Source organism: Pan paniscus, chromosome 2 (assembly GCF_029289425.2).
Source record: "Pan paniscus chromosome 2, NHGRI_mPanPan1-v2.0_pri, whole genome shotgun sequence".
NCBI classification, from domain to species: Eukaryota; Metazoa; Chordata; class Mammalia; order Primates; family Hominidae; genus Pan; species Pan paniscus.
The window spans coordinates 181,615,399-181,643,088 of record NC_085926.1 but is presented as its reverse complement, the minus strand read 5'-3'; the positions used below and the strand labels follow the sequence as shown (position 1 = coordinate 181,643,088).

Below are 27,690 nucleotides of genomic sequence, written 5' to 3'. Positions count from 1 at the left end.
AGGATATGGGGGTATTGATTACTTAATTCTCTACATATGTTACTGGAATTTTAGAGTATTTCTAAATTTTAAAATAAGATTATTTAGAAGGTAGAATGAAATGATAAAGCATATGCAACTGATAAGTAGGAAATTTTTGTTTTTTTGTTTTTTGTTTTTTTTTGAGACGGAGTCTCGCTCTGTCACCCAGGAAGTGGTGCAATCTCGGCTCACTGCAACCTCTGCCTCATGGGTTCACGCCATTCTCCTGCCTCAGTCTCCCGAGTAGCTGGGACTACAGGCGCCCACCACCACGCCCAGCTAATTTTTGGTATTTTTAGTAGAAACGGGGTTTCACCGTGTTAGCCAGGACGGTCTCGATCTCCTGACCTCGTGATCCGCCCGCCTCGGCCTCCCAAAGTGCTGGGATTACAGGTGTGAGCCACCGCACCCGGCCAGAAGTTTTAAATTAAAATATTACTATACCATACACGGTTTCTGTTCAAAGACTGTGAGTACAGTAAAATACATTTACCATGTAGTTGGATAATATAGCTGATATAAAGAAAACAGTCCCTTGGCTGGGCATGGTGGCTCGCGCCTGTAATCCCAGCACTTTAGGAGGCTGAGGTGGGCGGATCACGAGGTCAAGAGATTGAGACTGTCCTGGCCAACATGGTGAAACCTCATCTCTACTAAAATTACAAGGAATGAGCTGGGCGTGGTGGTGGGCGCCCCAGCTACTCAGGAGGCTGAGGCAGCAGAATCGCTTGAACCTGGGAGTCGGAGGTTGCAGTGAGCTGAGATCGTGCCACTGCACTCTAGCCTGGCGACAGAGCAAGACTCTGTCTAAACAATAAATAAATAAAATGAAAACAGTCCCTTAATCAAATATTATAAACTATAGCGTCACAAAGAGGAAACAGTGTAGGTTTCGGTAAGCAGACAGATCTGGTTTCCCAGGTTAGTTGTTTTTAGTTAGTAGCTAGGTAAGTTATTTAACCCCTCTTGAGTTTTACCATCAACCCCCTCATCTATAAAATATGGGTAACATTTACCCTCCAAATCATGAAGCAAAATGAGAAAGAGTATATAGGATGCCTAGCTAACATGACAGCTGTTGCTGCTCATCACAACACTTCAACTGAAGAATAATAATCCACAAGGGGATGTGGAGACCAGCAAAGGACAGCCAAAGGACAGACATTTGTGGCTGTCTTCCGCATTCGGCCAAGGCAGAGACCTTGATCTTAACCTCTGGATTCAGCAGGTGAAACAGAAATTAATCTTGAGTGAATTATACAACATGGGGATCCGCCTGCTACTTTAAAATATTCCAGGGAGATAAATTAAGATGAGTAAAATGCTGGTAATTGTTAAAACTGGGTAATAGGCATGTGGGATTCATCACACTCTTCTCCCTACTTTTCTGTATGTTTAAGGAGAGAAGAAAAGAAGAAACAAAAGAATAAAAGAACCAATTTTAAAAAGCAAGTTAACCTAGAATGAAGACAAGAAATCACCCCCGGCTCTCCTGGTTTGGTTGAAATACCCCTTATTACCCACATCTACATCTCTGTTTTGTTGTTGTTTTTTGAGACGGAGTTTTGCTCTTGTTGCCCAGGCTGGAGTGCAGTGGCACGATCTCAGCTCACCGCAACCTCCGCCTCCCGGGTTCAAGCAATTCTCCTGCCTTTGCCTCCTGAGTAGCTGGGATTACGGGCACACGCCATCACACCTGGCTAATTTTGTATTTTTAGTAGAGACGGGGTTTCTCCATGCTGGTCGGGCTGATCTTGAACTCCCGACCTCAGGCGATCTACCTGTCTCGGCCTCCCAAAGTGCTGGGATTACAGGCACCTGGCCTTCATCTGTGTTCTAACTGCATGAACTTCATTCTGCAGGGGACCTGTAGAGTTTCTGTAGCCACAGAGCAGGGCAGGGTCATCCTCCCAGTGATGTGGAAATACGGAAACCCTTCTTGCTGATCAAGAACTTTTCTGTATATTTATGAAAGAAAAAAAAACCCTTCTTAATGTAGCAAAACTTTTTGGGGGTGTGGCAGAAACTGCTAGTTGAACCCCAATATCTATTATTTCCTTCTCCTCTCATAGTAACAGAGCCCCCAGTTTTCAGCTGGGGCAATGGCCACATGGAATCACAACTCTATTTCCCAGCCCTCCCGGACCTAGGCGTGGCCATTTGCTTTCTGGCTAACGGGATGTGTGCAGAAGTAAGCGCGACTTTCGGGCTCTGTCTGCCCTCAGCTCTCCCTCCCCCTGCTCCCTTCCTCTTGGCAAGAAGCGTGAACGTGGAGGTATGAGATGAAGTGTTTTCTTAGTCCACAAGCTGAAAGCCAAATTTTGAGAATGGCAGAGCAAAAAAAGGAAAGCCAGGAATCTAGATTCTCGATGACTGTATGAGAAATAAACTTACTTAAAGTTCTGGTGTTCAGATTTCTCTGTTGCAGTAGTTGAACTTTTCTCTTAACTAAGATAGCAGTCTTCAAACCTCCCAAACGTATCAAACTTAATAACCTATTTCACAAGTTAAATTACACAGAATCTACTTTTATGTTCCTAAACAAAGAAAGCAAATAACTTAGGGAAAACAATACACACATTTTTAGACCTACTTCAATTTCTTTCCCCACATTACATGCACCTGACTTGCTTTTCCTTTCTTGTGCCAAGTGCTTCAGAGTTTTCAGGATATGACACGTAATTTCTCCAAGAACCCAGTAAAACCTGGTATCCTGCCGGGCGTGGTGGCTCATGCCTGTAATCCCAGCACTTTGGGAGGCCGAGGTGGGCGGATCATTAGAGGTCAGGAGTTTGAGACCAGCGTGGTGATGAACATGGTAAAACCCCATCTCTATTAAAAAATAAAAAAAATGGCCGGGCATAATGGCTCACACCTGTAATCCTAGCACTTCAGGAGGCCGAGGCGGGCGGATCACAATGTCAGAAGTTTGAGACCAGTGTGGCCAACATAGTGAAACCCTGTCTCTACTAAAAATACAAAAAAATTAGCTAGGCATGGTGGTGGGTGCCTGTAATCCCAGCTACTTGGGAGGCTGAGTCAAGAGAATCACTTGAACCCAAGAGGCGGAGGTTGCAGTGAGCCGAGATGGCGCCACTGCTCTCCAGCCTGGGCAACAGTGCGAGACTCCAGCTCAAAAAAAAAAAAAAATTAGCTGGGCGTGGTGGTGTGGGCCTGCGATCCCAGCTAAGGCTGAAGTAGGAGTATAGCTTGAGCCCAGGAGACAGAGGTTGCAGTGAGTCAAGACTGCACCACTGCACTCCAGCCTGGGCAACGGAGCTAGACGCTGTCTCAAAACAGAAACAAAAACCTGGTATCCCAAGTCAGCCACTGGAGGGCAGTCTTTACCAGCAGAGCTTACCCACCTTGTGCACACCGCCTGGGAGATGACTGTCACTACCTCCCTACCTTCCTTCTGGAAAACAGGAGAATGAGGAAATCTGCATTCTGTTGGGAAAAACTCTGCAGCTGATTATGGACACCACTAAGAAGGTGTAAGGCCTCTTAAATAAGACTGTATTACCCAAAATTAGTTTGTTATTTTTTTAAAACAACATACTTTGGCCAGGCACAGTGGCTCATGCTTATAACCCCAACACTTTGGGAGGCTGAGGCAGGCAGACTGCTTGAGCCCAGGAGTTCAAGACCAGCCTGGGCAACATAGTGAAAACCAGTCTCTACAAAATACAGAAAACAAAACAAAACAAAACAAAAAACCTAATTGGGTGTGGTGGTATCACCTGTAGTCCTGGGAGACTGAGGTGGGATTGCTGGAGCCCAGGGAGGCTGAGACTACAGTGAGTTATGATCATAAAACAAAACAAAACAAAAAAACCCACAACAGCAACAACCACCAAAAAACAACGTATTTCGGCCTAGAGCCTGAACTCACCTACTGACTTTCCTCATTCTCTTCCCATTCAATAATTCTCTCTCTGTTGCTAATTTCCTGCTAGCTTGAGAAAGCAGACACCCATTGTTTTGTATTTGTTATACACTTAACTTCGATTCATGCTTTGATTAAATGTTTCTATTTCTGCCCTCCCTGTTTCCTACACATACCTGTGGCAAGTCAGAATTTACTTCAGCAAACTGAAGGGGAAGAGTCTGTATCTGAGATTTTCCCTCCAGATATTAAAAAATATGGCTGTTTACAAGTTAAATGCTCACTGATAACCATTACAATGGTACTTAGGCATGGATACGCCTGATACTCACATTAGTTACTATTTACTGAGCACCTGCTCTGTGCTAGGTAGGTCCTTCATATACAATCTCTAATTCTTCTACAACCCTGAGAGACCAGGGCTCAGAACCTGCACAGGTTACACCAGTAATGAGTGGCTGAGATCTGAGATTTGCAACAAGCTCTAACTGCAAAGCTCATGCTCCTTCTACTTTAACACACTGCTTCCTTCCCATATGGAACTACTTATTCCTCAGTTGTCCCTTTTCATGTCAAAGGCAGCACCTCTTCCCACTTTGAGGAAAAAGATCAGCTGTGTTTCTGTTGTCCCAAAGTTGTATGGAGGGTAAAACAGTGCCATTTTTTGCCACCCTCCTGTTTCCTGGCATATCTTTTTTTTTTTTTTAGACAGAGTCTTGCTCTATCTCCCAGGCTGGAGTACAGTGGCATCATCTCAGTTCACTGCAACCTTGACCTCCCAGGTTCAAACAATTCTCCTGCCTCAGCCTCCCAAGTAGCTGGGATTACAGGTGCACACCACCATGTCTGGCTAATTTTTGTATTTTTAGTAGAGACAGGGTTTCACCATGTTGGCCAGGCTGGTCTCGAATTCCTGACCTCAGGTGATCTGCCCACCTCGGCCTCCTGAAGTGCTGGAATTACAGGCATGAACCACACACCCAGCCTGTTCTCTGGCATAGTTTCTAGGAATGCACTTCAGCAATAACCAGGAACAGTCTGTACTCGCAGACAGCTCCTTATCTCAACTGCTAATCATGGATTCCATTTCCTGGGTAAACAGTGGTATCATCTCACGCACTACTGCTTCTCTGCAGTTCCTTCACACTTCGCTGTGGTTTTTCTTTTCAGATGCCCTTAAACCATATTTAGGGCATTGTGGCACAGACCCATCTATCTCCTCCAACCTTACATTTACCATTAAGTAGGTGGCCATGTGACAAGTCAGTACAGTTGTTCAGCATCACTGGAGGAGTGGATTGGCAATATGCAAAGCGGCAAAAAACGGAAACGAACTTATCCAAGAGCTTCTAACATAAACAGCAATGCTAAGTTGATTCAAAGCAGAAATCGGTAAAACCACATATCCCTATTTTGTGAAGCAAAACAGATTTTGAGGTACATATAGGACAAGCCTGAGTAGGAAGTTCAGATGACAATAACTGATTTACTAAGGGATTTTGGCAGAATTCTTACCCCTGAAGCCAGAACCACAGTGGGAGCACTAGGAAGCAGTTGGGGATGCCTGTCTTAGTCATTCTGGCTACAAATGCCTCAAAGTCAAATGAGATGCTGTAGCACCATGATTCCTAAATTTGCTGCCTAAGTAGATGAATCAGCAGACACTTATTAAAAACCCAAATTCCCAGGGATCTCAAGAAGAATCCGATGCAGTAAGTTTGAGATGGTGGCCTAGGTAGCTATCAGCAGATGATTCTTATAACCAGGTAAGTCTGAGAAAGTAGTTAATAAACTTAACAGATTTTAGAACCACCAATAACACCACGAATTTTCTTTTTTTTTTTTTTTGAGATGGAGTTTTGCTCTTGTTGCCCAGGCTGGAGTGCAATGGCAAGATCTCGTCTCACTGCAACCTCTGCCTGCCGGGGTCAAGCGTTTCTCCTGCCTCAGCCTCCCGAGTAGCTGGGATTACAGGCGCCCGCCACCACGCCCAAATAATTTTTTGTATTTTTAGTATAGACGGGGTTTCACTATGTTGGCCCGGTCTCGAACTCCTGACCTCAGGCGATCCACCCGCCTTGACCTCCCAAAGTGCTGGAATTATAGGCGTGAGCCACTGCGACCAGCCCTATGAATTTTTAACTTGATCCTAATCTCTATCTGATATCTAAAATCTTTTTCGATTTTGGGCTATTCTTAAAACAATTCATTCTCCTTAGATAGGTAGGATGGGTTTCAAGCTGAAAAACATCTATATGATATCTTTTTTTTTTTTTTTTTGAGACAGAGTTTCACTCGTTGCCCAGGCTGGAGTGCAATGGTGCGATCTCAGCTCACTGCAACTTCCACCTCCTGTGTTCAAGCCATTCTCCTGCCTCAGCCTCCTGAGTAGTTGAGATTACAGGAGCCCGACACCATGTCCAGCTAATTCTTGTATTTTTGGTAGAGACAGTTTCACCAAGTTGACCAGGCTGGTCTTCAACATCTGACCTCAGGTGATAACGCACGCCTCAGCCTCTCAAAGTGCTGGGATTACGGGCGTGAGCCACCGTGCCCAGCCATTGTTTTTTGTTTTTTTGTTTTTGAGACAGTCTCCCTCTGTCACCCAGGCTGAAATGCAGTGGCACAGTCTTGGCTCACTGCAACCTCCTGGGTTCAAGTGATTCTCCTGCCTCAGCCTCCCAAGTAGCTGGGATTACAGGTGCATGCCACCCACCACACTCGGTTTTTGTATTTCTAGTAGAGATGGGGTTTCACCACGTCGGACAGGCTGGTCTCAAACTCCTGACCTCAAGTGATCTGTCCGCCTTGGACTCCCAAAGTGTTAGGTGGCTCACAGGTGTGAGCCACCACGCCCAGCCCATATAATATACTTAATAGCTTTAGAGTATACCTGCCAAAAGTTGAGGTAATTTAACCCCGATGTTCTGAAAGCATACCGAGGTTAGAGACAACCACTTTTCATTAGTACTGAAATGGGGAGCTTGGAGTTAGCAGGCCTGACTTGAAACACTTTGTCATTTATTAGCTGTAATGCTCCCAAGGAAACTGTTTAACCTCTGAGCCACAGTTTCCTCATTTGTAAAACAGGGATGAAAATCCCCACCCTCCAGGGTTGTGTGTGGATTATAGAAAATGCATAAATACAAGCATGGCATACACAGAAGCACTCAATATTGATACCATAGTCATCTACCACATTAACGATGTTTTAGTCAATGACAGACTGCATATATTAACAGTGGTCCCATAAGATTATAACACTGTATTTTTACAGTATCTTTTCTATATTTAGATATGTTGAGATCCACAAATACTTATTGTTCTATTACAACTTCCTATAGTATTCAATAGTAACATGCGGAACAGGTTTACAGCCTAGGAGCAATAGGCCACACCATACAGCCTAAGTGTGTAGTTAGCTATTCTATCTGGATTTAAGTACACTGTGATGTTCACACAACAAAATCACCTAATGACACGTCTCAGAATGTACCATCATCAGGTGATGCATGGCTACATTTCCAATTGATTCAGGAAAACGTGGCTCTATGTGCTATTTTTTTTTTAATTTTTTAATTTTTATTTTTTTGAGACAGAGTCTCTATCTGTCACCCAGGCTGGAGTGCAGTGCCGCGATCTCAGCTCACCACAACCTCTGCCTCCCAGGTTCAAGCGATTCTCCTGCCTCAGTCTCCTGAGTAGCTGGGATTACAGGCATGTGCCACCACACCCCGCTAATATTGTATTTTTAGTAGAGATGGGGTTTCTCCATGTTGGTCAGGCTGGTCTCGAACTCCCGACTTCAGGTAATCCGCCCGCCTCAGCCTCCTAAAGTGCTGGGATCACAGGCGTGAGCCACCATGCCCGGCCTCTATGTGCTATTTTAAAATTCTCTCAATACATTAATTCTCCCGTACCTCCAAATTATTTAAAAAAAAAAAAAACGAACTCTACAGAAAGCTAAGAATCATTAAATAGGTAACAGCCCGAACATCAGAGGTATAAACTACAGCATTCTCCTACCAGAAATAAACAAGTCAACAGCGGATCCCTTTTAGAGATGAATCAAGTAGAAAGCTGTGCCCATGAGTCAGCTCTGCCTCCACCGCCAGAGACAGCAGTGTTCCCCTGCCTCTTGGCCCATTCCGGGATCCTTTGCAATACATAACGCGGCTCTTGCCAATGATTACTACAGGAGTAGAAGAGTTTCACACCAACAGACTTGTTTTTCCAACTGGGCTTTCACCCACAGGTTCTTATGGGATCAGCAACCCTGTCACCCTGAATCTTTTCAGCACTTGTCAATTATTTAGGCAAACAACATCATTTACATGTGAACCTTCCCATCTCCACCCAACACAAACCTTGGAGGGCTGAACCTTTGCTGACTGGGCAATCCCTTCTCCAGTAGTTATGACCTGTTTTTGAGGGGACACAGCTATCATGTGACCCCCTTTCACAGTCACATACTGTGGGAGTGGTGACTGGCTGGCAGCTCCTGTTGCGGGCACGTGAGGGGCTTCACCAGGTTCCTGTTTGATGATCACCTTGCAACAAACATAATGACACTGAATAAACATCCATAAACATCCCATTTTATAAAGCTGCTAATATCTGACTCTTTTCCGTTTGCAGGGATTAATGAATTGATGAAACTCGATACGTAAAGAATGACTCCACCAGAAGGGTAAATACACATACTGCTTAAATACAGTCCATACCAGCTATTAAAGGGACCAAAAGTAGGATCTGAACTTGATCCTGTGCTCCTGTAATAACACAGTCACTTGTTTAAGAGACTGTGGCAAATGACAGAAGAGAGAAACAAACACAATGTGCTCCATGAATCCCCATCTTGCTGGACTCCAAGGGCTGCCCTGAGGACATCATTAAATACATGGAAGCACGTCTCAGAATGAGGAGTTGAGACCCACTAAAAAGTAACATGTTGTAGGGGTAGTGGCAATGAACTCCAACATGCCACAAAAAGTATTATGACTTGTGGGACAATGCCCTAATACATACTCACTTTTGTGAAAGCTCCAAGTCCTCCTGTTATAGGTTTGGGGCTTTGAACCTTAGGGTGACTCCCAATTGGGCAAAGAGGTGGCATAGATGCAAACAAAGAATCCTCCTGCTGTGTGTGTAAAAATACATATTTTACAATCAGGAGAAATGGGTGATTTCAGATATCTAGTCACTTATATTTAATACAAACCTGTGACATTCTCTAGCAATATAAAGAAATAAAAAGACTGGCTGGGTGCGGTAGCTCACGCCTGTACTCCCAGCACTTTGGGAGGCAGAGGTGGGTGGATCGCCTGAGGTCGGGAGATCAAGACCAGCCTGACCAACATGGAGAAACCCTGTCTCTACTAAATATACAAAAATTAGCCGGGTGTGGTGGCGGGTGCCTGTAATCCCAGCTACTTGGGAGGCTGAGGCAGTAGAATCACTTGAACCAGGGAGGCAGAGGTTGCGGTGAGCTGAGATCACGCCACTGCACTCCAGCCTGGGTGACAAGAGCAAAACTCCGTAAAAAAAAAGAAAGAAAGAAAAAAACCTAAAATTCCTTGGGGTCTTCCAAGCCTCTACACCTGCATTTGAATATTGTTTTAGAAAAGAAATGCAAAGAAAAGCTGTAACTTGGCAAGAATCTACTCATCTGTGTCCTGCTGTACGCTGGAAAGACTTCTAACTTACTACCCCTAACATTTGGCTGACTTTATTGGTCTTCCCCGATAGTTGGTAAACCACTAAAGGACAGGGACTGTATTTAATTTTATATCCCTGGAGCCTAGGCACTAAATAAATAAATGAAAGAAACAGGCAGCTGCAATGTTTCAGTATATACTCTCTTTTAATAGTACTCACAACTGATTTGCAAAATTTACTCAATGAACACCCAGAATACAAAGGAAAAATTTTCAATAAAAACTTAAAAAACAAGCAAACAAACAAAAAACTTGAATAATTTGGCACAGGCAAAGACAACGAAAGTCAACATTCAAAACTTCTGTAGTTCTGGCCAGGCGCAGCGGCTCACGCCTGTAATCCCAGCACTTTGGGAGGCTGAGGCGGGCAGATTACCTGAGATCAGGAGTTTGAGACCAGCCTGACCAACGTGGAGAAACCCCGTCTCTACTAAAAATACAAAATTATCTGGGCGTGGGGCGCATGCCTGTAACCCCAGCTACTCAGGAGACTGAGACCGCAGAATCGCTTGAACTCAGGAGGCAGGAGGTTGCAGTGAGCCAAGATTGCGCCACTGCACTCCAGCCTTGGCAACGAGAGCGAAACTCTGTCTCCAAAAAAAAAAAAAAAAAAAAAAAAACTTCTGTAGTTTCTCTTTAATTCTCAAACACAAAATGCAAATCTCAGAGGTAATCTGTCAAAATTTGGAAACGAAGAACACTTCTTGGCTGTAAAGTAAAATGATCACCAACAAACAATAAAAATTAAACTAGCAGAGTTAAGACTTTCAAGATTACTATAATTCAGACATTCATATAACAGTGCCAACACACTGCACAGAACTTAGAGAACAGCCTTGCCTTGGACCAGGAAGTCATTCAATATCATCATTAGTGTCTAAATAAAAGAAATGCTGTGTCAGGCACCAGTCATTTGACTGGAACAGGTCAGATCATATTTGGAGTTGTAAATTTTAAAGGACTGCTTACCCAGAAAAAGGGGAGCAGGGGAGAGACTCTGTGGAGGTAAGCATTATTTTCAGATAACTAAACGGTTAACACATGGAAAAGGAAACACTGATGCTCCCCGACTTAGGATGGGGTTACGTCTGGATAAACCCATCATAAGGGGAAAACATCATAGGCCAAAAGTGCATTTTTGACTTCCCACACTTTCACCGTATGGTGGGTTTATCTGAATATAACCCCAGCGTAAGCTGAGGGCTCGCTAAATGCATATTGCTTTTGCATCACGGTAAAGTCAAAAAATCGTTAAGTTGGACCACTGTAAGGTGGGAGCCATTTGTATATTTACTTCTTGGTGATGCAAACATAGAAAAGATAGGAACGTGCTGTCAGATGAATGTTTTTATATTTTTAAATTTTTGTTTTTTTTATGGGTTAAGGAGCAGAAAGTTTAATAAGCAAAAGAAAGGGGAGAGGACAGCAGCTCTCTGTTGCGAGAGAGAGAGGTGTCCAAAAGGGAAGAGGTCAGATGAATATTTTTATAAGCAAGTATTTTTAACAAACTTTTCAAATAAGTAAATAAATAATCTTATCACAGTAAGTTTTTAAATTGATACTGGGTGACTATTTCACACAAGTGTTGTGAAGCATTTGTGACACTATGAAAAGATCCAAGTAAGGTAGTAAAGTCTGGAGTAGATCCAAGTAAGTTAGTAAAGTCTGGGGGTAGTAAAGTCTAGACACTTAACAGCTTGAAGATTCCATTTTATGAAATTTGCGTCATCAACTGACACATTCTTGCTGAGGCTGAACATACGATGTTCAGAAACCGGCAAAGTGGCGGGGTGCAGCTCATGCCTGTAACCGCAGTACCCTGGCAGGTGAGGTGGCAGATCTCTTGAGGCCAGGAGTTCAATACAGCCTGGTTAATACGGGGAGACCCCATCTCCATTTGAAAAATTATTTTTTAAAAATGAAAAGAAAAAGAAGCTAGCAAAGTGTAATAACGCAGTAAGAATGTTACCTTGACAGTAGATGTTACAAAACTACTTCCATGAATTTTAGGAACAGGGGAACCTGTTCCTTGGGAGACCTGAGAAGCCGTGGAGATCTTGTTTGTAGGACTTCCTGATAAGCAAGGCACAATTAAAAGTAAAACATAAACAAAGTAAAATTTACAAAAGGTAATTTTAAAGCATTTCTACCATCCTCCCCTCTTTCGCACTATTTATTTTTCATGTTTAAGGGTTGAAAACTCATTGTTAAGGCTGAAACTAGTATGGAAAAAACCCTTAAGGACCCATCCCTGTGAAGCTGATCTCATGCTCAACCTGAAGAAGGTAAGAAGCTGGTAAGGGCATGCAGAAGAATAAGTAGTAAAGTCACTTGTTTTAGACTACTCCTTGTACAATAAACAGTAGCATATTCTTGTATATTCTACTCCTTATACAATAAAAGACACTATAACGTATTCTACTTGTATGTTCTACTCCTCATACAATAATAGACACTACAACATAATGATACTGTTTAACAAATGTGCCAGAATATATGCATTCTGCTAGCTCCTTCAAAGTAGTTTCACCAGAAAGTTATGCCTATTCCAAAATGCTGCCAACATTATTATTATTATTTTTTTTTTCCTGAGATGGAGTCTTGCTCTGTCACCCGGGGTGGAGTGCAGTTGACTGATCTCGGCTTACTGCAACCTCCACCTACTGGGTTCAAGTGATTCTCCCACCTCAGCCTCCCCAGTAGCTGGGACTACAGGCACGCGCTACCACACCTGGCTAATTTTTCTATTTTTAGTGGAGATGGGTTTCGCCATGTTAGCCAGGCTGCTCTCGAACTCCTGACCTCAGGTGATCCGCCCACCTTGGCCTCCCAAAGTGCTGGGATTATGGGCATGAGCCACCACGCCTGGCCAAGATTAAACATTTTATACTCCATCTGTACAACTGCCTTTAGAGTCTGAAAAAAATTTAGTCATATATTACCTATAGTCAACAAGTCAAGACCCCAAATAGTATTTAATCATTTACTCCATTTACCAAACTTGCCTCCAAAGACTTCTAGCTGATTCCTAAAACAAAATGTCATGAAATAACACCTATTTGGCATCCTTAAGTATGTTCGAAAGGTACTGGGTAAGCCTTGAACACAGTAATTTTTAAGGGCATTCCACAATTACAATCACTATTAAAATTTAGCCTTTCCAAAAAAAAAAAAAAAAACTGCTTGGAAAAGCCCAACATACATTCATGTGTTAAATCCAATAGGTCAAACAAACAACAACAAAAAAATCAGTCTCATTATCTTATAATCATCCCTTTTATTTAATTTATCTTCTATTTCTCTTAATTAGAAGTGAAAACTTCAGGGAAGTTTATAGTTAGGAGCGTGTGTTTAAATACAGGTTGAATGGGGCCAGGCGTGGTGGCTCACGCCTGTAAATCCAGCACTTTGGGAGGCTGAGGCAGGTGGATTGGAGTTTGAGACCAGCCTGGCCAACATGGTGAAACCCCATCTCTACTAAAAATACAAAAATTAGCTGGGCGTGGTCATGCACGCCTGTAATTCCAGCTACATGGGAGGCTGAGGCAGGAGAATTGCTTAAACCCGGGAGGTGGAGGTTGCAGTGAGCCGAGATCACGCCACTGCACTCCAGCTTGGGTGAAAAGAGCAAGACTCTGTCTCAATAAATTAATAAATTAATTAATTAACAATAAATACAGGTTAACTGAAGGGAATAAATAAAATAATGTTAGAGAAAGCATTTCAAAAAAACCTAAAAAGCATGATATAGTTGCATGGGATTACAGTGAGGAACACGGTGAACCCAAGGATGACTTTTTCCTATTAGAGTTCTCTTTAAAACTGCAGGTTTCAATTTCCCCTCCCACAAGCAGAATGGGTCTTCCTTGAAGAAAATAATATCATTTTTATTTGACTGGGGAGAACGGTATGTGGCCCACAAGGTTAGCAAAAGCTTCTTTGGAAGAGGTAGTAACCACATTGCTTACAGTCCCCCAAAGAGTAAGTCTTCCAAATGAAAACAAAATCAACTATTCTCTTAAGAACATTCATTATGGCTTATTTTGAATTTTTAGAAATTAAAAGAAAACTCAAGTAAATTCTAAAAAATGCAACTTTTACAGAGTAAATCTCCCCTCAGAGAAAGAGTATTGGCTTTCCTTTTACGTATTCTCGCTTCTCGTTTACGGGAGATTTCATTCTCCAATTACATGGCTACCAAGTCATGGCAGGATTACATTTTTAATAAAAGATCAAACCCTTTAGATGGTACAAATATGGATCTAATACACACCTGTACTGGGAGTGGTGGCTCCAATCACCTGCCCCGGCTGCTTGTCCATGATAACATAAGGATTATTAATAACAGAGCCGGCAGTGCCTTGCTTCACGTGGACTGGAGTGGAAGTCGGGGTTCGAGGCAATGGTGATGGGCTTGGAGTTGATATTGGGGAACCTTATTAATTAAAAAGAGAGAATACAAACAAAATACACATATTCAACTCACGTAAGAAGATGTTGAGGACAAGGAAGAAGGTCAGTGCCACCAGGACAAAGGTAACAAATTGGGAAAATAAAATGGAAACTGCGTGCTCCCGGTACTGAGCAGCAACAGAGGTACAGGGGAGGCAGAGGATGTATGTTTCATGCTCTGCATCCTTATCCTTGGATCAACAGCATCAGTATCATCGAGGAAATTGTAAGAAACAGATTTTATGGTCCCATCCTTGACCTACTAAACATAAATCTCACTTCAACAAGATCTCCTGGTATGCACGTTATAGTTCAGAAAGCAGTACTTTACACAGCAGTGCGAAACTGCTGAACCTTTTTTTGTAACTGCTGAATCTTGATATGATAAATCTTTTAACACCATAGGCAGGCTTTTATAGTACTGGTTATACTCAAAGACACTAAAATTAGAGACCGGGCATGAGACACCGGGTGCAGTGGCTCGTGCCTGTAATCCCAGCACTTTGGGAGGCCGAGGCAGGCGGATCACCTGAGGTTGTGAGTTCGAGACCAGCCTGACTAACATGGAGAAACCCTGTCTCTACTAAAAATACAAAATTAGCTGGGTGTGGTGGTGCATGCCTGTAATCCCGGCTCCTCGAGAGGCTGAGGCGGGAGAATCGCTTGAACCCGGGTGGCGGAGTGAGCCGAGATGGCGCCATCGCACTCCAGCCTGGGCAACAAGAGCAAAACTCTGTCTCAAAAAAAAAAAAAAAAAAAAAAAAAGGAAGAAAATCAGTAAGTAAACAGCTGGATTTAAGAACCTGGTGTCTTGTTTTGAATAGGAAAATATGAAATTCACCTACCCAGAGCAAAAGTCTCTGTCAATACTATGTCACAGCCATAACCCAGAAAGATTCATGTTCCCGCAAAATACTCTCAAAAGTTACTGACAGTTAAACATCCTCTACTGTATTTTATTGATCAAACTTGTCATCCATGAATTTCTTTAAACTTCAAATCAATTTATATGTTCAGCCTATTCCACCTCTGAAGTAGCAAGTTCCAAAATTTTTCTACCTGGTAGGTAAAATTGCCTACCAATGGCAGGGGACGGTGGCTCACGCCTGTAACCGGAGCACTTTGGGAGGCTGAGGTAGGTGGATCACCCGAGGTCAGGAGTTCAAGACCAGCCTGGCCAATATGGTGAAACTCCGTCTCTACTAAAAATACAAAATTAGCTGGGAGTGGTGGCACGTGCCTGTAGTCCCAGCTACTTGGGAGGCTGAGCCAGGGGAATCACTTGAACCTGAGAGAGGTGGAGGCTGCAGTGAGCTGAGATCGCGCCACTGCACTCCAGCCCGGGTGACAAGAGTAAAACTCCATCTCAAAAAAAAAAAAACTGCCTACCAATTAGAAGCTATTTATCTCTCATCAAAGATTTGGATCCTATTTCTGCTTAGCTGTCTACTTATAACACCAAACATTCTTTTTTCCCCCCTTCATTTAAGTATTATACAGAAGTCCTCATACTTCCTGGGTATTTCCAATTGCCTTTTAACAAACATGTTTTGTTCTAAGGTGGAACAGTCAAAACCATAAAGTATATATTCCTACTAAATTTTACTTAACATAAAATGAAACTGTCACAAGGCAAAAGATAATCCAATCTTAGTGAACAAGACAACTCAGAACTACCTACTGACAATAGGAATGAATAATTTTCTAGTGTGGTTACAGACAGAATAAAGCATTTCAATTCCCAACCAACTCTAACCCTTAAAATTTAACTCCATGCCAAAGGCCTCTAAATTTTTTCTATTACTAGTCACTGTGGTTTCCATGTATATAATCCCCAAACACGATTCCTACACCTTAGTTTCAGCCATATATCCTAGCAAACATTTTACCTGTGCTGATTCTAGCAGACAAAAATTTGACCATTTGAGTTTCATTTATCTCCTCCATTCATTTCCGTATGAATGAGCTTTGTTTTTGCCTTGTGACAGCTTTGCCAATCAACAGTGATAAATTTCCTTTTGTTAAACAAACACTGCTTAGAAGAACTTAAGAGAAAAAAAGCCAAGTATTTTGTTTTGTTGTTCCAACAATTTTAACAACCAGTCAACTCCATATACACTGTCTTCAAAACATCTGCATACCTGACACAATCTTGCAGCTCATGGTGATGGGCTGGAAGGATTTTCCAGGTGACTCAGGATTAGGAACCTGACTTTGTGGAACAATTTTACAGCTTGATGCTATTGGCTGGAAAGCTGAATTGCCATGGGAACAAAAGGTAACTTTCTGGGCTGTAGTCATTTTGGTGGGTGTTCTTTCCAATGAAGATGGCAAAGCATAAAACGGAGTGTGTCGTTCAGCTTCAGTGCTAGCTGGGAATCCTGCTTGAGATGAAACAGGCAAATGGCAAGTCATCAATCGCTTTGAAATAAAACCTTACCATTGTGGAAAAAGAATAAAAATGCATTATTTCAACACCCATTTTAAACCATGTACTGGTAGCAAAATAAATACAATCAATCAGCCCTTCATATTTTTGGTGAAAAATATATATGCTTAGAATAATGTTTAAAGTGCTTTTTTAAAAAAACTTGAAAACATTATTAACTATAAACCATATATAACATAAAAAGAACAAAAGTTCTTATGTTCCTCCATTTTTTAATATATAAACTGAAAAACTGTTTAGAGAAGAAAAAATCTTAGAAAGCATTCACTAAATCTAATGATATCCTCCTCTCTTATTTATTTACTTATTTTTGAGACATCGTTTCACTCGTCACCCAGGCTAGAGTGCAGTGGTGTGATCTCAGCTCACTGCTACCTCCACCTCCCGGGTTCAAGCGATTCTTGTGCCTCAGCCTCCGGAATAGCTGGGACTACAGGTATGCACCACCATCCCTGGCTAATTTTTGTATTTTTAGTAGAGACGGGGTTTCGCCATGTTGGCCAGGCTGGTCTTGAACTCCTGACCTCAGGTGATCCGATGGTTTCAGCCTCCCAAAAGGCTGGGAATTACAGGCATGGGCCACCGTGCCCGGCCCCTCTTGTATCTTATTAAATGCCCATAAAAAAGATGCAATTGAAATCTAAAGAGGAATAAAGTTGAGATTTTATAAAAGAACTGTAATACTAACCACATTAAAATATAGGCTTAGAAATAAAACATTTAAGATCAATTTTATATCTTTTATGCTTATATATGGGAACATTTAAATATGTATTTATACACATATATTTGTTAAATTTAAAAATGGCATGGTCAAAATACATTGTTGGTGATGAATCTTTTTTTAAGTAAAATCAGGTATTTAATATTCAAGTTTCTTGCTCGCACAATCAGAAGCTGAACCAGAAAGTCTTCCTGTAATACATTATAAGGAATTATCAAGTGATAAAAATCTGTTTTAGGCCAGGCGTGGTGGGTCATGCCTGTAATCCCAACACTTTGGGAGGCCAAGGTGGGTGGATCGTCTGAGGTCATGAGTTCGAGACCAGCCTGGCCAACATGGTGAAAACCCATCTCTACTAAAAATACAAAAATTAGCCGAGAGCGGTGGTGGACGCCTGTAATCCTAGCTCCTAGGGAGGCTGAGGCAGGAGAATTGCTTGAACCCAGGAGGTGGAGGTTGCAGTGAGACGAGATCACGCCACTGCACTCCAGTCTGGGCAACAGAGCAAGACTCCATCTCAAAATAAAATAAAATAAAAATAAATTTAAAAATCTAATATTTTTTAGCGACTTTTACATTTTATAAAATGTCAGTAAAACTTCATGGAAATTTTTTTTTTTTTTTTTGAGATGGAGTCTCGCTCTGTTGTCCAGGCTGGAGTGCAGTGGTGCCATCTCAGCTCACTGCAAGCTCCACCTCCCGGGTTCAAGCCATTCTCCTGCCTCAGCCTCCCGAGTAGCTGGGACTACAGGCACCCACCATCACACCCAGCTAAATTTTTGTATTTTTAGTAGAGATGGGGTTTCACCGTGTTAGTCAGGATGGTCTTAATCTCCTGACCTCATGATCCACCCGCCTTGGCCTCCCAAAGTGCTGGGATTACAGGTGTGAACCACAGTGCCCAGCCGGAAAAATATTTTTGACACGAGTGGAAATTTGGCTTTCATAACAGAACTGTGTAGTAGAGGCAGCATGTCTACTTATAGCAAAGTTATTTTCCATATACTATAGGTCTCTGAAAGCAGCAAATGGGAAAGGAATGCCTCAGAACAACGTTATGCAAGGAAAACTGCTGTATTACCTTTCTCCACAGAGGTATCGGGTACTGGCTCATGTGACTGCTTTATTGGTGAAGAAGCTTTCACTGGGGCTGGAATGGTCAAAGGCAAAGATGGAGGGGCATCAGAGATGTCAGACTCCGAGGACTGAGGATAGATACAGTCTTCTCCGAGAGAATGGCGATGGAGTTCAACATCCACTACCTAGACAATTGGGCAACAATCAGGCTCATGAGTCCATCATCAATGTCACAGAAAGCTCAAGTCCCGTCCAAGAATGTAATCTCAGGGATGTGAGAGATAACTTCTAATCACACTTCAAAGACAATTTCAATCTGAAGAACTAAAGGAATTATTCTAGAAGGTAATCTAATCTGGCTTAACAGACACATACCTCAGTGAAAATCTAATCTGGTTTAACATACAAATCTCAGTGAAATGATTCACAAAATTGGGGCCTCTTGATTTTGCTGTTGCTACTCCTTACAACAGTATTCCTCCAAATCTTTGCATGGCTGCCTTTCTCACCAGCAGGTCTCAATGAAGTATCACCTTCTCAGAGAGAGCATGCCTAAGCACCCAAGAATAAGCTACTTCCTTATCCCCCAGCTACTCTTATCTTCACAGCACTTATTTGTAACTGAAGTAATTTTATTTGCTTTTGTGTTTACTGTCTACCCTCCCCATTTTCAATGCCACTAAGAATTTGACTCTGAAGGAAGAAGCTACTGTGTTCATTTCTGTATTCCCAGCACCTGGACCAGTGCTCAATAAGTACCTTCTGACATAATACAGCAGATTTCTCTAGACAGAGTAAGATTTAATTAGTGAACTCTGATTAAATGGCTATTGCTGATATTATATGATGAATACCAAAAAAGGGAGCGAAGGTGAAGAACAAAGTTGGAGGTCTCAGACTCCTGATTTCAAAATTTATTACAAAGCTATAGTAATCAAAACAGTATGCTGCTGGCATAAAGACAGACATACAGACCAATGGAACAGAATAAATCCTCACATATATGGTCAAATGATCTTTGACAAGGGTCCCAAGACCATTCAGTGGGGGAAAAGACAGTATTTTCAGCAAATGGTGCTAGGGAAACTGGATATCCATATACCAAAGAATGCAATTGGACCCTTACCTTACACTATATACCAAAATTAACTCAGGATCAAAGAACGAAACATAAAAGCTAAAACAATAAAACTCCTAGAAGAAAATATAAGGGAAAAGCTTCATGACACTGAATTTGGTAATGGTTTCTTGGACACGACACCAAAAGCATAGGCAACAAAATAAAAAATAGACAAATGGGACATCAAACTTAAAAACTTCTGTGCATCGAAGGACACAATCAACAGAGTGAAAAGGCAAAAATATATCACGGAATGGAAGTAAATATTTGCAAATCATCTATCTGGTAAGGGGTTACTATCCAGAATATATGAATAACTCCTGTGACTCAGCAACAACAAAAACCAAACCACCTAATTTAAAAATGGGCAAAGACATTTTCTGAACGTCTTTGAATAGACATTTCTCCAAAGAAGATAAACACATGGTCACCAAACACATGAATGGATCCTCAACATCACTAATGATTAGAGAAACACAGATCAAAACCACAAGATATCACATCACAAACAACAGAATAACTACTATAAATTAAAATACAAAAAAAATTAACAAATGCTGGTGAAGACGTGGATAAACTGGAATACGTGTGCACTGCTGGTGGGAATGTAAAATGGTGCGGCTACCACGAAAAAATATAGCAGTGGTTCCTCTAAAAACAGAATTCCCATAGGATCCAGCCAATTCCATTTCTGGATATATACCCAAAAGAACTGAAAGCAAGGATTTGAATAGATACCTATACACCTACGTTCATAGCAGCACTATTAACAACAGCCAAAAGCTGGAAGCAACGCAAGTGTCCATCAGCAGGTGAACGGATAAACAAAATGTGGTATATACATACAATGCAGTATTATTCAGCCTAAAACAGGAAGAGGGGCGGGGCACAATGGCTCATGCCTATAATCCCAACACTTTGGGAGGCCAAGGCAGGCAGATAGCTTGAGCCCAGGAGTTGAAGACAAGCCTGGACAACATAGTGAGACCCTGTCTCTACAAAAAATAAACAAGTAGGCCGGGCGCGGTGGCTCATGCCTATAATCCCAGCACTTTGGGAGGCCGAGGCAGGCAGATCATGAGGTCAGGAGATCAAGACCATCCTGGCTAACAGTGAAACCCCGTCTCTACTAAAAATACAAAAAAAAAAAATTAGCCGGGCGTGGTGGCAGGTGCCTGTAGTCCCAGCTACTCAGGAGGCTGAGGCAGGAGAATGGCGTGAACCCGGGAGGTGGAGCTTGCAGTGAGCCAAGATCGAGCCACTGCACTCCAACCTGGGCAACAGAGCGAGACTCCGTCTCAAAAAATAAATAAATAAATAAACGAGTAAGTAAATAAATTAGCTGGTCATGGTGGCACACGCCCGCAGTCCCAGCTACCTGACAGGCTAAGGACAGATTACAAGCCCAGGAGTTCAAAGCTGCAGTGAGCCGTGATTGCACTCCAGGCTGGGTGAGAGAGAGCAAGACCCTTTCTCAAAAATAAATAAATAAAAATAAATTTTTTTACAAAGGAAGGAAACTCTGACATACGTTACAACATGGATGAAATCTGAGGACATTATGCAAAGCGAAATAAGGCAATCCCAAAGAGACACATATGGTATGATTCCACTTATATGAGGTACCCTAGAGTAGTCAAATTCACACAGACAGAAAGTAGAGCAGCAGTTGCCAGTGCTGGGGGGCGGGAGGAGTGGGTGGTCATTTTTAATGGGTACAGAGTTTCAGCTCTGCAAGATGAAAACAGTTCTAAAGATGGACTAAGGTCATGGCTGCACAATAATGTGAATATACTTAATGCCACTAGACCGTACACTGAAAAATCGGTAAGACGGTAAATTTTGTGTTACGTGTTTTTTAAGCACAATTTTAAAAAAATATATGAACCCGCCGGGCGCCGTGGCTCACGCCTGTAATCCCAGCACTTTGGGAGGCCGAGGTGGGTGGATCACAAGGTCAGGATATCGAGACCATCCTGGTCTAACTCGGTGAAACCCCATCTCTACCAAAAATACAAAAAATTAGCCGGGCGTGGTGCCGGGCGCCGGTGGTCCCAGCTACTTGGGAGGCTGAAGCAGGAGAATGGCGTGAACCCGGGAGGCGGAGCTTGCAGTGAGCGGAGATCACACCACCGCACTCCAGCCTGGGCGACAGAGTGAGACTCTGTCTCAAGAAAAAAAAAAAATATATATATAGATATATACACACACACACACACACACATATATATATGAACCAAGGCTGGGCGCAGTGACTCATGCCTGTAATCCCAGTGCTTTTGGATGCTGAGGCGGGAGGACTGCTTGAAGCCAAGAATTCGAGACCAGCCTGTGAACATAGTAAGACACTGTCTCTATAAAAAATGTAAAAATTAGCTGGGCTTGCTAGTGCAGGTGTACAGTCCTAGCTACTTGGGAGGCTGAGGTGGGAGAATGGCTGGAGTCTAGGAATTCAAGGTTGCAGTGAGCCATGATGTTACTGTACTCCAGCCTGGCTGACAGAGTAAGACCCTGTCTCAATTAAGAAAAAGAGAAGAGAAAAAGAAGAAAAGAGAAGAGAAAAGGAGAAAGCCTGGTGTGGTGGCTCACGCCTGTAATCCCAGCACTTTGGGAGGCCAAGGCGGGTGGATCACCTGAGGTCAGGCAGTTCGAGAGCAGTCAGCAGTTCGAGAGCAGCCTGACCAACATGGTGAAACCCCATCTCTACTATGAATACAAAAATTAGCTGGGTGTGGTGGCACGTGCCTGTAGTCACAGCTACTTGGGAGGCTGAGGCAGGAGAATCGCTTGAACCCAGGAGGAGGTTGCAGTGAGCCAAGATTGCTCCATTGCACTCCAGCCTGGGCAACAGAGCGTCACTCCCTCTCAAAAAAAAAAAAAAAGGAGGGGAAGGGGAGGGGGGAAGGTGAAGGGGAAAGGGAAGGGAGGAGGAAGGGAAGAGGAAGGAGGGGAGACAAGGGGAGAGGAGCCACAAGTTTCCTGGTAAGCCTGTGGAACTGTGAGTCTATTAAACCTCTTCATAGATTACCCAGTCTTCGGTAGTTATTTATAATAGTGTGAGAATGGACTAACACAGAAAGGCAAACTTTAAAAAAAAAAAACTAACACTAATCTTTTCCCTAATTAAAAATGAAGATCGGCCAGGTGCAGTGGCACACACCTGTGAAACCCTGTCTCTACTAAAAATATAAAAATTCGCCAGGCATGGTGGTGCGTGCCTGTAATCCCAGCTACTTGGGAGGCTGAGGTAGGAGAATCACTTGATCCTGGGAGGAAGAGGTTGCAGTGAGCCGAGATCATGCCACTGCACTCCAGCCTGGGTGACAGAGCGAAGACCCCGTCTCAAAACAAACAAACAAACAAAAAATGAAGATCAATTTTCATCCTACTCATTCCCAGATAATACTGTAGGAAAAAAACCTACCGTCTCTGCTCCAAGAGTCTGCAAGCCAGTATAAGTTCTATCCAGCTATGGAAAGACAAAAGGGAGAGTGTTAAATTTCACTGCACTTACTTACATATTATCATAGGATACAATCTTTATCTACAGCTGTTTTGCAAGTCTTCATACCATAGGATCTACTTTTTCATAATGTAAAATATAAATTCATCACTTCAATAAAAAGTTGAGTAAAATCAATAAAAACCTCAGACATATAGTTACTATATTTTTAATATAAATTATACATTTTAAAAAACCTATTCTAAGGACAATGTAAAAATGGAGGAAGTTTTACACAAAAAGATGTTTACTGCAGCATTATCTATAACCAAACTAAAAACAACATAAAAATCCAGAATAAAGGAATGTGTAAGTAAACCATGGACCATCAATCTCTGAAATATCATGCAGCCACATAGATGAGGTTTGCAAAGACTGTGTACAGATATTTTAAATGACAGGCTATACGTATTTTAAATGCATACATTCTTGGACACAATTATATACTCAGAGTATATTTACTAAGCACTTAAAAAAAAGAATGAAAACATAGGCAGTAGAGGCTATGCTAATGACTTCAAATATACTGGCATCATGATTTGTTTTTTGAGAGAGGAATACAAACTGAGGGAATGTTAATAATATAAACGAGTTTACAATTACACAGAAAAAGGTTAAGTTCTTATTTGTAAATTTATATTCCACCACTAAAAAAAGAACTTGTGATAACAATATAAACATACAATAAGATTAACAGGGAAAAGTATTAAATTGGGTAGAAAAAAAAGGAGAGGGAAAAAATGAAGCCAGGGTAGGTTAGTAAATACAAGGTTTTAAAGGCTTATGAGAGGTAGGTGTCACATCTGGCTGAGTTTCTTAGCAGCCAACACAGAGAGGACAACTCAGTCAGTTATAAGAGTTAGTGTTCACAAGATAAAAAGCAATACAGGGTGGATTAATAGTGGTTCCATGGAAGAAATCTGGAGTTTTAATATTTAAACCTTAGCTAACAGTATGACTGCTAAAAAAAAAAAAGGCAATTTTAGGTTACATCCATTTTCACAGTCTCCAGAGCATAGAAATAATAGTCTCTCTGTAATCCGCACGGGTGTATCTTTCATTGTTGGGACCAAATTTCAAGAGGGACATTGGATAGGACAGAACTAGTATCAAAACAAGAAGAGGAACTGGAAAACAAAGCATACAAGAAATGTAACAGGAACAGGTTTTGCCTGGAGTAGAGATGATTTCAGGAGACATGAAGGCTATCATTAAACATTTTTAGCGTTCTTATAAAACTAAGCCTTATTCTGTATTATTTCAAAAATCAACAGCCTGAGGCCGGGCTTGGTGGCTCACTTCTGTAGTCCCAGAACTTTAGGAGACTAAGGCAGACTGACTGCTTGAGTCCAGGAGTTTAATACCAGCCTGGACAACATGGTGAAATCCTGTCTCTACAAAAAATACAAAAATTAGCCAGGTGTGGTGGCATGTTCCCGTAGTCTCAGCTACTCAGGAGGCTGACGCAGGAGGATCTCTTGAGCCCAGAAGGTTGAGGTTGCAGTGAGCCATGATCGCCCCACTGCACACCAGCCTGGGTGAAAAAGGGAGATCCCATCTACAAAAAACAAACAAACGAACAAACAAAAAAACCAGCCTGGGCAACATGGCGAGACCTCAACTCTACAAAAATAATTAAACAATTAGCCAGGCATGGTGGCGCATGCCTGTGGTCCCAACTACTCAGGAGGATGATGCGGGAGGATTGCTTGAATCCAGGAAGTTGAGACTGCAGTGAACCGTGTTTGCATCACCGCACTTCAGCATGGGTGACAAAGCGAGATCCTGTCTCAAAACAAACAAACAAACAAACAAAACAGAAAAAAGAAACACTAGGACAAAAGGACAAACGGGGTCAAGGTTTTACTAAATGGATCAATGTGTTGGCTTGGGAAGTGCTGTGCTCTAGGGTGATGGGTAAGGAGAGAGTAAATGACTACCTGTCAGAAATGCAGGATATAGTAATTTCACACATTCTAGGAACTTTAAATTTTATGTAACTCTAATATTTAGAGTATTTAATATTTAATGTATATTTACAGAATCAAATATACATCATTATTTACTGTACAAAATACAAAGATCACTTCAGGCTTTAACAGCCAGGAAAAGCTACATAAGAACTTGAAGAATGCAAAGAATTCAGACAAGCATCTGAGGAGGAGAAGAGCATTAAAAAAGACCCAAGGAAAGACGGCCCAAGGCATCTCTATGACATGAATAGACTGCCATGGCTAGAGCAGAATGTTCATCAGGGGACTTGTGCGAGACAATCTAGGGGAAGTAAATCGAGTCAAAATGAGCCCTGAGAGCAGGCGGGGGTGTTCGCACTTTAACAGGAATTCAATCAAGTTTTCTGAAAGGGATAGCAGAAAGGTTCTGCGGTTTTAAGCAGACTGATCAGATACCGTTGTGTAGGATGCCCTATGAAGAAAGGAGATGGATTTTTAAAAGCCTATCAGGAGACAGCAGAATAGCAGCCTAGGAATAGTGGGCAGGGGCCAGGGCGCGGTGGCTCATGCCATCCCAGCACTTTGGGAGGCCAAGGCAGATGGATCACTGGAGGCCAGGAGTTTGAGACCAGCCTGACCAACATGGTGAAACCCTCTCTTACTAAGAACACAAAAATTAGCTGGGCATGGTGGCGTGCACCTGTAGTCCCAGCTATTTGGGAGACTGAGGCAGGAGAATCGCTTAAACCCAGAAGGTAGAGGTTGCAGTGAGCCGAAATTGCGCCACTGCACTCCAACCTGGGTGACAGAGTGAGATTCTGCCTCAAAACAAAAAACAACAAAAAAAAGAATAGTGGGAAGGGCGGAGGACGGAATGTAAAAGAGATTATGAAGAAAGAATAATGGTCTGCAACTAAACAAATATTTAGAAGAGGGAAGAATCAAAGATGGCTCCAAGAGTTAACTAAAAAATGACAGGAAAAATAATACTACAGTGCAAATAAGGATCACAAGGCTACAACACAGGTGTTTAGGGTCTCAAGGCCAATACACAGCAAAACAATAAAATGATGTTTTCCAGAAAACTGGTAAGAAACATTTTATTGTCATTTTAAAACACTGTCTCCAATAATCTTCCACCAAAAGCTCTAAGTGATAGGTACAATATAAGATGTGAAAAGTATGTAAAGAATTCCTTTTGTTTAGAGACTAGGTCTGAGCCCAGTGCAACATAAGGTAGTATGTGCTGTGTTAAAAATAAGATTAAAAGAAAGTAAAACTGGCCAGGCGCAGTGGCTCATGCCTGTAATCCCAGCACTTTGGGAGGCCGAGGTGAGTGGATCACCTGAGGTCAGGAGTTTGAGACCAGCCTAGCCAACATGATGAAACCCCGTCTCTACTAAAAATACAAAAAAAAATTAGCCGTGCGTGGTGGCGGGCACCTGTAATCTCAGCTAATTGGGAGGGTGAGGCAGAAGAATCGCTTGAACCTGGGAGGCGGAGGTTGCAGTGAGCCGAGATTGCACCACTGCCCTCCAGCCTGGGCAACAGACCGAGATTCTGTCTCAAAAAAAAAAAAAAAAAAAAAAAAAGGCACAACTAAAAGACTTTCCTCTAAGTAACAGGACAGTACTCTGCCCCTTAATAAAGTGGCTGTGTGCCCTTTTATTTGGTTCCAGTGCTTCTCTGAGGTCATAAGGCAACCTAGTCTTACGCTAATCTTTGGAAAATAACTTAAGCCGCAGGTTAAGCAGTCCCACCTATCACCAATGGAAGAGAAATTTCAGCATGCCTTAAGCTTGAAAGAGGTCCATTTGTAGAAGAAAGGGAATGAAAAAGGAATTCTACAGATATACTCAGCTTCAGTTAGCCCAGTTTTGGAAGCCATTAGTGGGAACAATGTGATAAACCACAAAGTAAGGGTGCTTTGGAGATGTACAGTATCAGGATTATGTCACATGTAGAGAAAATGTACACAAAACTATAATACTATAAAAAGGGTCTAAGGGAACACTAAGAAATGGTCTTTCCATTATAAAAATTAAATATGGGCCGGGCAAGGTGGTTCACGCCTCTAATGCCAGCACTTTGGGAGGCTGAGGAGGGTAGATTGTTTTAGTTCAGGAGTTTGAGACCAGCCTGGGCAACACAGTGGAAAAAAAACTCCATCTCTACAAAAAATAAAAAAATTAACTGAGTGTAGTGGCATGCGCTTGTGGTCCAGCTACCTGGGAGGCTGAGATAAGAGGATCACCTGAGCCGGGGGAGGTCAAGGATGCAGTGAGCCGTGATCACGCCACCGCACTCTAGCCTGGGCAACAGTGAGACTCTGTCTCAAAAAAAATAAAAAATAAACGTTTATTTATATAAAATTGCAAAAATATTTGAGAAAACCAACCAAAAACAGGGCATGAGAAATAGTTCACAATGTCATTATTTCAGTTGCTCCAACTTTTTGGTATATTTCTTTTGTTTGTTTTTTTTCTACCTTTCAAAGATCGTGGTTGACTTCATGTACATACAGTTTTATACAAACATACCTCAGAGATAACTGCAGATTCAATTCTAGACTACTGCAATAAAGTGAATACTGCAATAAAGCAAGTCACAATGAATCTGTTTCCCAGTGCTTATAAAAATTATGTTTATACTATGCTATCATCTATTAAGTATGTAACAGCATTATGTTTAACAAAATAATATACATAACTTAATTTAAAAATACTTTCTTGCTTAAAAGTGCTAATGATCACCTTGAGCCTTGAGTGAACTAATCTCTTTGTTGGTGGA

At 42.0% G+C, this 27,690-nt stretch overlaps 1 protein-coding gene across 8 annotated transcripts in view; it reads right to left on the bottom strand.

Annotated features, from left to right (window-relative positions):
- YEATS2 (YEATS domain containing 2) overlaps positions 1–27,690 on the bottom strand; it is a 112,390-nt gene that overhangs the window by 41,553 nt on the left and 43,147 nt on the right. For 4 of the 8 annotated variants that reach the window (XM_003832008.5, XM_024928271.4, XM_055110734.2 and 1 more), the window contains exons 9-15: positions 22,871–22,915; positions 18,331–18,511; positions 16,218–16,457; positions 13,898–14,059; positions 11,594–11,697; positions 8,940–9,047; positions 8,275–8,457 (exon numbers count right to left, since the gene is read on the bottom strand). In XM_003832008.5, the coding sequence (XP_003832056.2) occupies positions 8,275–8,457; positions 8,940–9,047; positions 11,594–11,697; positions 13,898–14,059; positions 16,218–16,457; positions 18,331–18,511; positions 22,871–22,915 (1,023 nt within the window). Of the gene's footprint in view, positions 1–8,274; positions 8,458–8,939; positions 9,048–11,593; positions 11,698–13,897; positions 14,060–16,217; positions 16,461–18,330; positions 18,512–22,870; positions 22,916–27,690 lie in introns of all 8 variants that reach the window. The other 4 variants (XM_008957370.4, XM_008957369.4, XM_063602627.1 and 1 more) reach the window with 3 other exon arrangements.